Source organism: Echiichthys vipera (genome assembly GCF_963691815.1).
Source record: "Echiichthys vipera genome assembly, chromosome: 20".
Taxonomy (NCBI): Eukaryota; Metazoa; Chordata; class Actinopteri; order Perciformes; family Trachinidae; genus Echiichthys; species Echiichthys vipera.
In genome coordinates this window covers 1809656-1820439 of record NC_139845.1, presented here as the reverse complement: position 1 = coordinate 1820439, position 10784 = coordinate 1809656, and the positions used below count along the sequence as shown (strand labels likewise).

General features: G+C 50.7%; 1 protein-coding gene across 1 annotated transcript in view; it reads right to left on the bottom strand.

Moving 5' to 3' along the window:
• Window positions 1-9945, bottom strand: part of trhde.1 (thyrotropin releasing hormone degrading enzyme, tandem duplicate 1) — a gene marked incomplete at both ends in the record, with an annotated part of 161576 nt that extends 151631 nt beyond the window's left edge. The window contains 2 exons of the mRNA XM_083935349.1: window positions 164-402; window positions 9451-9945. Coding sequence (XP_083791475.1) covers window positions 164-402; window positions 9451-9945 — 734 coding nt within the window. The remainder of the gene's footprint in view (window positions 1-163; window positions 403-9450) is intronic.
• Between the last annotated feature and the right edge of the window lie 839 nt (window positions 9946-10784).

Below are 10784 nucleotides of genomic sequence, written 5' to 3'. Positions count from 1 at the left end.
GTGTTTGAGTTAATCAATGTCGTGGCTGTGAAGCTCTGACCTTTTCCAGTTGAACCACCTGCTGCTGCAGTGTTTCAGTGTGAGTGTGTGTGTATGTGTGTGTGTGTGTGTGTGTGTGTGTGTGTGTGTGTGTGTGTGTGTGTGTGTGTGTGTGTGTGTGTACCGTTTCTCTCTCTGCAGGGTGTACGAGCTCCTGAAGAAGCCCAGCAGCTCGTCCTCGATGGCGGCGTCGAAGCTCATGTTCAGCCGGTAAAGTCTCATCGGCTTCATCTCGCGGTGCAGAACCACCACGTACATCTGATTGGCCGGGTAGGGGAAGTGGCGGTGGATGCGCATGGCTCCACCCTTGGCGGGACGGCCTCCTCCTCCGCCGCCCTCTGCAGTGACGGACACCCGGTCCACCTGAAGGAGCGAGAGAGCGAAGAACTGTGATCATGAACGCACTTTAAATCTCACTGTGAAGATTTCAGAGGGTTTTGCAGCAATTTGACTGATGAGAGCCGTTGCCAGGCAACACCTGATTCACTGTCAGCTGTGAACACTAGACCTGTCGCCATGGTGACCGCATGTACAACAAATGCTGCGCAAGAGTGTGTGTGCAGGTTTGTGTTTGATCATGTTTGGTCCTGAGGCTGAGGTCACAGTGACCGGGCGCGGATGAAACGCTGTCGCAGGTGCTTCCACTCGTCCTCACCGCGGACACCTGAGCCCCCGGTGAAATATCACCGCACCGAAGAACGTCTTCAAGGTAAAAGTTAGAGTGGGGATCAGGTGGGATCTGTCAGAGGGCACGGCAGGTGCACAGCAGAGGTGGAGGATGATGAGTTTGAAGCACCCCGAAGATTGATTTTGCTCTCCTCTTAACAACAAACGAGCTCCTCCGAAAACAGGATTCATGACATTCGCAGTGAGGATCGAGCCGGCGTGACCGACGGGGACAGGGGTGAGAGTAGTTTTTACTTCTCGCCAGTTCTATCATATTAACCGAAAGCACCGAAAAACAAAGGGAGCGTACCTATGTCTGTGTGAGACCGGGGAACATAGGACCCTATATTGGACCCAAAAAAGGTCCAATATAGACCCTAACCCTACCCCGTGACCCTGACCCATGACCCCTGACCCTAACCCGTGACCCCTGACTCTGACCCTAACCCTACCCCTTGACCCTGACCCTGACCCTAACCCGTGACCCCTGACTCTGACCCTAACCCTATCCCGTGACCCTAACCCTACCCCATGACCCCTTACCCTGACCCTACCCCGTGTCTGTAAAATGTGTCTGGAGCCGGCAAACCTATTTGATGTCACAGCTTATAAAGGTTGATGTATGGTTACTACTATGGTTATGTTGTTGTTTGCTAATTCCTCACCACATATCAAGCACACAGGTAAACGTCATGTGAGAGCAAATTAATATTTCTACGCAACACTATTTTCCTTGGGGGGGGGGGGGGGTTATCCCAAGCATCTGAAATGTGTTTCCTCAGGAGGGGGTCTGGAGTCTCCCTTAGAGAGAGGGGGAGAAGTTCAGCATCCATGAGGAACTCGGAGTAGAGCCGCTGCTCCTTTGCGTTGAAAGGAGCCAGTTGAGGTGGTTCAGGATCATCTGGTAAGGATGAACCCTGGGCGCCTCCCTAGGGAGGTGTTCCAGGCACGTCCAGCTGGGAGGAGGCCTCGGGGAAGACCCAGGACCAGGTGGAGAGATTAGATCTCCACACTGGCCTGGGAACGCCTCAGGATCCCCCAGTTAGAGCTGGTTAATGGGGCCCGGGAAAGGGAAGTTTGGGGTCCCCTGCTGGAGCTGCTGCCCCCGAGACCCGACCCCGGATAAGAGGCTGAAGATGAGATGAGATGCATTAAATGCGTAGAAATGACGACGCGTTACGTTACAGTGAAGTTCGGGGAAAACTCACCGTCCATCAGATAAAACATTCTTATACTGATTCAATTCATTGCTTCTAAAACTGATATTTGATTTTTTTAATATATATATTTCTCACTTTCTTAAAGTCTTTATATATGAAAAAAAAAGTCTCCATCACCATCAACCAACTAGAGTTTATTACTTCTTATATCGCGCTTTCATTTGGATGATCTCTCCAGGGGTCGGACTGTTGTTGTGTTTCCTCAGTGTGCCGTTTTTAATACTGGAGATATTGATTTGTTTCTCTTGAGCTCGACTGAACGTTAGAAAGGTGGTGAATAAATAAAGATGTTGTTGTCGGCAGCCAGAAGCTCCATGAATGCATTTTTTTTATCCAGTTTTTAAGGAACATTTTCACCGATCTCGGCGGTTTTTAACTCTGAATTTGATCCGCGTGAAGGTCTGAATGTTATTTATCTACTTTATCTTTATTCAGTGTTTTTTTATCGATTTGGTTTAAAGACGAGACGACCTCTGCGGTAAAAACCTCCTGAACGACGAACGCTGCAGGAACCCTGACTGCAGACACATTCATTCATTCATTCATCTTCAGCCTCTTGTCCCTGTCGGGGTCGTGGGGGGCTGGAGCCGATCCCAGCTGACATCGGGCGTGAGGCGGGGTCCACCCTGGACAGGACGCCAGTCTATCACAGGACACATAGAGCCGAACAGAGACACACAACCATTCACACCTACGGGTGATTTAGAGTCATCAATGAACCGAACACCTGCACGTCTTTGGACTGTGGGAGGAAACCGGAGAACCCGGAGAAAACCCACGCAGACACGGGGACAACATGCACACTCCACACAGAAGGGCCCCAGCCGGGATTCAAACCAGGAACCCTCTCGCTGTGAGGCGACAGTGCTAACCACCGTGTCGCCCCTGACTGACTGCAGACAAGTTTGAGTCCAATCTTTAATGTAACACTCTGACTTGTAGCAGCGGTAGAAACCAAACATCAAGTAGCTCTTCTTGCAAAGAAGCGTGTATTCTCAGTCCATAGGTTCATCTCCGAGGTGCTGTCGAGCAAGGCACCGAACCCACAACTGCTTGGGGCGCCGGTCACTGGCAGCCCCCTTGCTCTGACATCTCTCCATTAAGTGTGTGTGTGTGTGTGTGTGTGTGTGTGTGTGTGTGTGTGTGTGTGTGTGTGTGTGTGTGTGTGTGTGTGTGTGTGTGTGTGTGTGTGTGTGTGTGTGTGTGTGTGTGTGTGTGAAAATTGAATTTCCCCATTGTGGGACAAATAAAGGAATTCTTCTTCTTTACTCTTTCCTGCTCGTTGTAAATTCTAACTTTAAGAAGAAGAAGAATAATTACTTTATTAATCCTGCAACAGGAAATTTGATTTTTTTCACTCTATTATTATTATTGTCACACACACACACACAGGCCAGAGATACACACAAACACACAAACAGGACGTATATACATGCAACTAATGGAGAGATGTCAGAGCGAGGGCAGTTGTGGGTTCGGTGCCTTGCTCAGAGATGAACTGGCACCTCTCCAGCCACCAGTCCACGCTCCATTCATGGTCCACACAGGGACTTGAACCAGCGACCCTTCGGTTCCCAGCCGAGTCACCTCTGGACTGAGCTACTGCCCCCCCAAAGTCCCTAAAATGTTCAAAATGTTAATACGGTGAAGGGGAAGCAGAGAAACCCTGCAAAAGAACTAAAATAAGGACAATCATCCTCATTAGGCAGAAACAGGAGAGGCGCCGCGGTGTGGAGGAAGCCGCTGGAACGACCCTTCGGACGAGCAGCGGTGCATGATGGGAATACACCCGGCAACAGTGGGAACCATTATGTTGCCACACACCAGCGCCCCTCGGCCAATCAAACCCTGAGAGTGTGTGTGTGTGTGTGTGTGAGTTTGGTCTTTGATGAGTGAGCGGATCGATGGGAGCGGAGAGAGCGCCCGCTGACACCGGGAGGAAGCGTCAGGGATTAAAAAGGGATGTTTTTCAAGGGTTTTCTGGCGAGTCAGCGAACGCAGCGCCGCGCTTCGTGATGCCTTCGAATGCTCCGTTCGAGCGAAATGCTTTTTTTAATTGTGTTTGTTTGATCATCGCCGTGATTCCTCAGCTCAACTCGTCACTGTCACTGTCGAGGCGTCTTAGCGGCGTGGTGCGTTCCCGTTTGAATACTGAACACTTTAATAACGTCACTCAGGTCTTTACAAGTTCATGTTCCTCGACGTTAACTGGAAGCAATCGCTGCCTCGGGTGAAGGAAAGTGATATGAACTGATGATGCGTTTCTATTTTGCTCAGCAGGACGCGTTAAAGGGACAGTTCAGGGGTTTCGTGGTGTTGTATAAAGTGTTATCCGCGGTCAGTGTGTTGTCTACTGTAGACGGCGCTCGTCTGAGGGCGTACTCACACTGCCAAAACCGTTTTTTCAGCTAAAGCCTTGTACGTTTAAGCAGTGTGAGTGCACCTGCTCCGCGCATAACTACGGACAGAGGTGGGCTTTAGCAGAGCCGCTTACACATGTACGAGCACGAGCGTGCGCACGTGTACGAGCACGAGGCCTACGGCGGTTCTGAGGTCATTTCCTGTGCGCCTGTTGGGACGTAGAAAAAAGAAGGAGGGACCATGCGCGGACATTTCAAACAATGGCGGTGAAAGGTTCACGTTGGTGTGATGCGGAGGTGGAGTGTTTACTGCAGATTTGGTCGATGAAAAGATTCAAAAACAGTCGACAAGACGCACAAAAACTCCGAGGTCTACGGAAAGATCTGGAAACAAAGCCACGCATCGCCATGACGTCATCAATGCGTGTGACGTGTTACGGCGTGATGACGTATAGGCAGCAAGAAGCATTCTCCGAGGCCCAGGTAGTGTGAGTACAAACGGGCCTGGAGGGGGGGACAAGGACCCTAAAGCACGGGGAACGGTGCGGAAGGACAGTGTGAGTGCGCCCTAAGTCACAACAGAGCGGCAAAGTTCTGCAAAGCATTTTTAAGATGAACATTCAATTTCAAATTTGAGTCTTTATCTCCATGTCTGTACCAGAGGACCCGACTGCGGGTGGGTGGCGAAGTAGATCATTCACGTCGGGAGCTGCGAAGAGTTGAGGTTCACAAAGAGGCCTCACAAAAACCTTCCATTAGCAAACTTTATCCGGGGTCGGGTCTCGGGGGCAGCAGCTCCAGCAGGGGACCCCAAACTTCCCTTTCCCGGGCCACATTAACTAGCTCTAACTGGGGGATCCTGAGGCGTTCCCAGGCCAGTGTGGAGATCTAATCTCTCCACCTGGTCCTGGGTCTTCCCCGAGGCCTCCTCCCAGCTGGACGTGCCTGGAACACCTCCCTAGGGAGGCGCCCAGGGTTCATCCTTACCAGATGATCCTGAACCACCTCAACTGGCTCCTTTCAACACAAAGGAGCAGCGGCTCTACTCCGAGTTCCTCACGGATGCTGAACTTCTCCCCCTCTCTCTAAGGGAGACTCCAGCCCCCCTCCTGAGGAAACACATTTCAGACGCTTGGACCTGGACCTGGTTCTTTGGGTCCTGACCCAGCTTTCATGACCACAGGTGAGGGTAGGTATCTTCAAACACAAATAATGTGTGAAATTCATGGTTCGATTCAAACGGGGCCAAAAAACACTGTTCACCAAAGGGATACATGCATCAGAAATTCATAGTGAGGTCCAATGTACAGGAACTACAAAGGGACCTTTTCGTTATCGCAGCCTGTTCCTGACACTGTGCAGTAGCAATGCACGTTAACCCATCCGTGGTTTATGGCTGTGGGTGGGTGAAATAATGCTTCATTACTGCAGGAAAATATGAATTACATTCTCTAAAATGTGACCTGCAGTATTTAAGCACAATGAACGCATCAGTGAGACTCGACTGATGATTTCAGACGCTTAAAGTTTGGTTCTGTTTCCTCTGACAGGTTCTCTTTGCTGCAGTCTCTTCTGTGGGCACGGACTCAGCGGGGGCGGGGGGAAGAATGAATGAATGTATGACATAAATGAATAAATGAAAAATGATGAATCTCTAACCGTTTGTTCCTTAAGAGGAAAAAAAGCACCTAAACGCAGGAGTCAAAGTCTTTAAAAGTCAGATTTTTGACCTCAGGACGACCTCAAAGTCTTTCCTGTTTTGGAGGTTTATGGTAATTTCATCCGGCAGAACACGGGAGTTGCTGGTCCACCGCTGCTTCGTTCAGTTTGTGTTGTTGTGACCAGCAGCTCCTCTGTTCTGCAAGATTAAGGCAGCCCTCCCACTGTGCCTCCGTCCCGTGCCCCGTGCTTTAGGGTCCTTGTCCCCCCCTCCAGGCCCGTTTGTACTCACACTACCTGGGCCTCGGAGAATGCTTCTTGCTGCCTATACGTCATCACGCCGTAACACGTCACACGCATTGATGACGTCATGGCGATGCGTGGCTTTGTTTCCAGATCTTTCCGTAGACCTCGGAGTTTTTGTGCGTCTTGTCGACTGTTTTTGAATCTTTTCATCGGCCAAATCTGCAGTAAACACTCCACCTCCGCATCACACCAACGTGAACCTTTCACCGCCATTGTTTGAAATGTCCGCGCATGGTCCCTCCTTCTTTTTTCTACGTCCCAACAGGCGCACAGGAAATGACCTCAGAACCGCCGTAGGCCTCGTGCTCGTACACGTGCGCACGCTCGTGCTCGTACACGTGCAAACGCGCTTTACTAAAGCCCACCTCTTCCAAACGGGCCGTGGACGGCAAGCGTGCCGCTCCTAGATGTGGTACGGTTGCACTCACACTGGTCAAAGGAACCAGACTTTAGCCGTGAAACGTGCTCTGGCACGGTACGGAGGGACAGTGTGAGTGCGCCCTGAGCAGCAGTAACACAAACACCGAGCCTTGTTCTGCTTTAAATGGTTGAAAGTCGAATGCGTGTTGTACTGGTGACAGGTCTTTGACTCTGAGAATAAAGAGTATTTCTCTCTCTACCCGCAGGTTGTGTTTTTATTCACGTTTGTGCTTTTGGTCTTTTTTCCCCTTCAGAATAAAGGTCATGCACTGAAACCTGAGGAGGTCGGCAACAACACCTCTGAGTTCACAGCGCGCTCACACACAAACACAAAGGGAGCTGCAGGGTTTTTAATTGGCCTCTGCCCAAATTAGACAGATTCATCCTCCTCTCACATTAGCCGAGATGACCGGCCTGAAAAAAACCACGTTGCTCAGGCGTTTCTCTGAGGCTCTCTCTCTCTCACCGCGTCGGAAAAATTCGGCTGAAACAGCAACTTTGATGGTTAATTAGCCTCGTTAAGGAAACCTCTGAGGCCAAAACTGAAAATAAACATTCTCTGTCAGGGAGCGGGCTTGTTTTTCCAACACAGAGCAGATCTACAGATGCAAACACGGAGCTGTGTTTGGAGAGAATCATCAGTGTATACATCTACAGGCAGCCGCACACCTGCCTCTATACTGACTGAAGCAGTGGCGTGCACAGACTTTTTGAAGGGCAGGGGCGAAAAAGGAAGAGAAAAGGCACCTATAGCGCATACCCTCCACTTCAGCACACGTTTATGCTCCTAGAGGGTACTTTAGCACAGGTTATGGCTCCTAGAGGACACTTTAGCACACGTTTATGCTCCTAGAGGACACTTTAGCACACGTTTTGGCTCCTAGAGGACACTTTAGCACACGTTTAGGCTCCTAGAGGGTACTTTAGCACACGTTATGGCTCCTAGAGGGCACTTTAGCACACGTTATGGCTCCTAGAGGGCACTTTAGCACACGTTATGGCTCCTAGAGGGCACTTTAGCACACGTTTAGGCTCCTAGAGGACACTTTAGCACACGTTTTGGCTCCTAGAGGGCACTTTAACACACGTTTTGGCTCCTAGAGGACACTTTAGCACACGTTTTGGGTCCTAGAGGACACATTAGCAAACGTTTTGGCTTCTAGAGGACACTTTAGCACACAGTACGGCCCACACGGCGGCACTTTAGCACATGTTTTGGTTCCTATAGGGCACTTTAGCACGTTTTGGCTCCTAGGGGGCACTTTAGCACAAGTTTTGGCTCCTAGAGGACACTTTTGCATGCATTTTTTTAACAATTGCCCCCCGTGCTCGCTAGTGAATTGAAGAAGACTCAGTGTTCGGTGAGTTCCCAAAAATAGGCAACTATGGGTCAGAGGTTGGGGGATTAGCACAAAACCTGCACAAATATATCGACAATCACCGGTCGTTGGGCTAACAGAGGCCGACTGCAGTCACACCAATAATACATGATAAATAAATAAATTATATATATTACTGTGGATATTCATGGTTACTAGAGGATGAGTCCGGATCATCTCTGACCTTTCTTTAACGGTGTCCAAGTCAAATTTTCCACACAAGGACTATGAAAGTCTAATCTGGAGATGCTCCCAAGAGGATGAACCCTTTGGATGTTCAGGGGTCAAAAGGCCTTTCCTCTTGCACTACCCTCAAGAGAACTTTGCTCATATGAGGCGTACGGTGTACGGGACTGAGGGTTCGGTCACACCGACGTTCAAAACAGCGACATTTCGGGGAAAACTCAGTTGATTCCTGTTGATTCTTAATGAACACATTTGCTCACAAAGTCAATTCATGCGTCACTTTCATGTAAAACCTGAACTTTGGTGACGCAAGAATTTGTGCTTTTGTCGAACTGCGAACTTGAAAAAGTGGTGACGACCAGAGTCACTGAAAAACTGAGGAAGCTACGCAAGTTTTTAGATGCGTCTCAACCTCCATTTTTAAACAACCCCGATCTATTTGAACTTAAATGACACCAGTGTCCTGAACAGCTACCCAAGGCACAACCACAGTACCCTTAAAGTGATGCCGATACCAACAGACACTTCATTTGATAACTTCCTTTTCTCTACATCATCTGCCAACGCCGTCACATACGTACGCGACACACCGAGGACTAACTCAAAGAACGCTGCAAACAAAACCATTGATCCATCTTTCTACATGTGGGAACAAAAGATGTGTCGATACCTCTTGGTACTGGGTTATTTCAGTCGATACCTTCATGCACGAACATGCAAACACATTCGGTCCAGAACCTTTAGAACTGTACGTAACCCGTGCAGACATTAAACACCTAAGCACTACATCTGTAGACTGCAGACGGGGCTCTTGGCGAGGTTATCATCATTACTATTGGACAGCCACGCACTGCTCCTTCCAGCTCTCGCTATACTCCCTCTCCACCTTCTGCGGGGTTTCTAACTTCGTCTCTCAGTCTCGATAAGCGCGCGAGGTCCCTCAACAGAAGTGGGGAAAGGTTCTGTCGGTACCATCCACAACTTTTGCCGATGGAAACGCAAACATAACTGCTTATTTGGGACCGGACTGCTAAGGGGAAACGCGGCTTTAGAGGTATTCGGACACTACCGACCGGTCAGGAGCGTCATCGAACCCTCAAAGAACTCTGAGAGCGTCTGAACTCTGATCAGGTCTTTAAGGACTTGGTCTGATCTTGGCGTCTCACAGATCTCACCATGTGTACATAAGTTTTCTACCCAAACGGGCCACCGTACCTCAAGGCGATCGGTGTGCAGCACGATGAATCGGGTGGCGTTGATGCACTCCAGCTCGATGCTGACCTCTCCGGAGAAGGTGAAGTTGTCCATGTAGACAGCGAGCCCCAAGTCGTAGTGGCGTGGCCTCAAGGTGCCCGGAAGCCTGGAGTTCCTCCACGGCTGGGCTGCCTCGTCGTCCCCCCTCTCCCCCATCCTGTCCCCCCTGCTCCCGTTCAACTTCCCCGTTCCTCCGGCGCCACGCGAGCCCGACTCCCCCGCCCCTCCGTCGCGATCTCGTCCGCCGCACTCCTCGAAGCGGACGCTGAGCACCACGGCCACCGCCGTGACGATGATGAGGGTGAGGATGGACAGCGCGAAGCCCAGCACCAGCCGTTTGTGCACCGTGATGTGGCGCTCCGTGGTTCGAGGCCGGACCACCACAGACTCTGCCCACTGGTCCGAGAGGCCGCGGCCATTCCTCATGGCGCCCGGGCTGCTGTCGTTTAGTCCCATGTTCAGATAAAAGTGTCACTCTAACGGCGAATAAATGTCCTCAAGAGTCATGGGTTCATTTACGCTCAATCAGATTCGTTCACGCATGAGTGAATGAGAAAAATCCTGGCGATTGGATTGGGTTGGCGATGTGACGGTCCCACGGCGTTAACGTGTCAACGCTCCGGTCTGTCACCTGACCTCCGACCTCGCCGCTGCTGGACCGCTATAAACGTCCTTCAGCTCTGAGGTGGAAATGGAAAACCGACACTGGGGCCCGTTTTACATTTCAGCCGCCGAAACTGACAACCCCAGAAAAGATGAGCTGGTCGTGTGCGCTCTGGTTTTTGCGGTGAGTGGAAAAAGACAGGAAATCAATGGTGCACGGCTCGATTTCAAGTCGTGGAGGAGGAAGAGGAGGAAGAGGAGGTGGAGGAAGAGGAGGAGGAGGAGGTGGAGGTGGTATGCCGTTGAGGATGTGGCTGTACAGTGAGCGTATCATCCATGGGCTTTCACTGGACACCAGCCGCGTGAGCTAAACTCTAAACCCGCGCAGACAGAGGTGGAGTAAAGCCTCGTTACGACCCTGCGTGCTGGGGAAGGGCCTGGAGTCGCCCCCGAAGCGTTAAACGCCGGGGATCTTCACGAACGGACGCTCGATCTACAAGACGAAGACCCCGAGCCGACGTTTAAACTAACAGGTCATCGTCTCTCCAGGTCGTTAGGAAGTTAAAGCTCTTCCAGAACGTCCGTAACGCATAAATAACCCCCCCAACGCGCTTTTACGGGATTATTACGATGATGCAGAGACTACAGAGGGGGGAGGAAGTGCTCTGGCTGAACATTACGGTCCGCGTAAG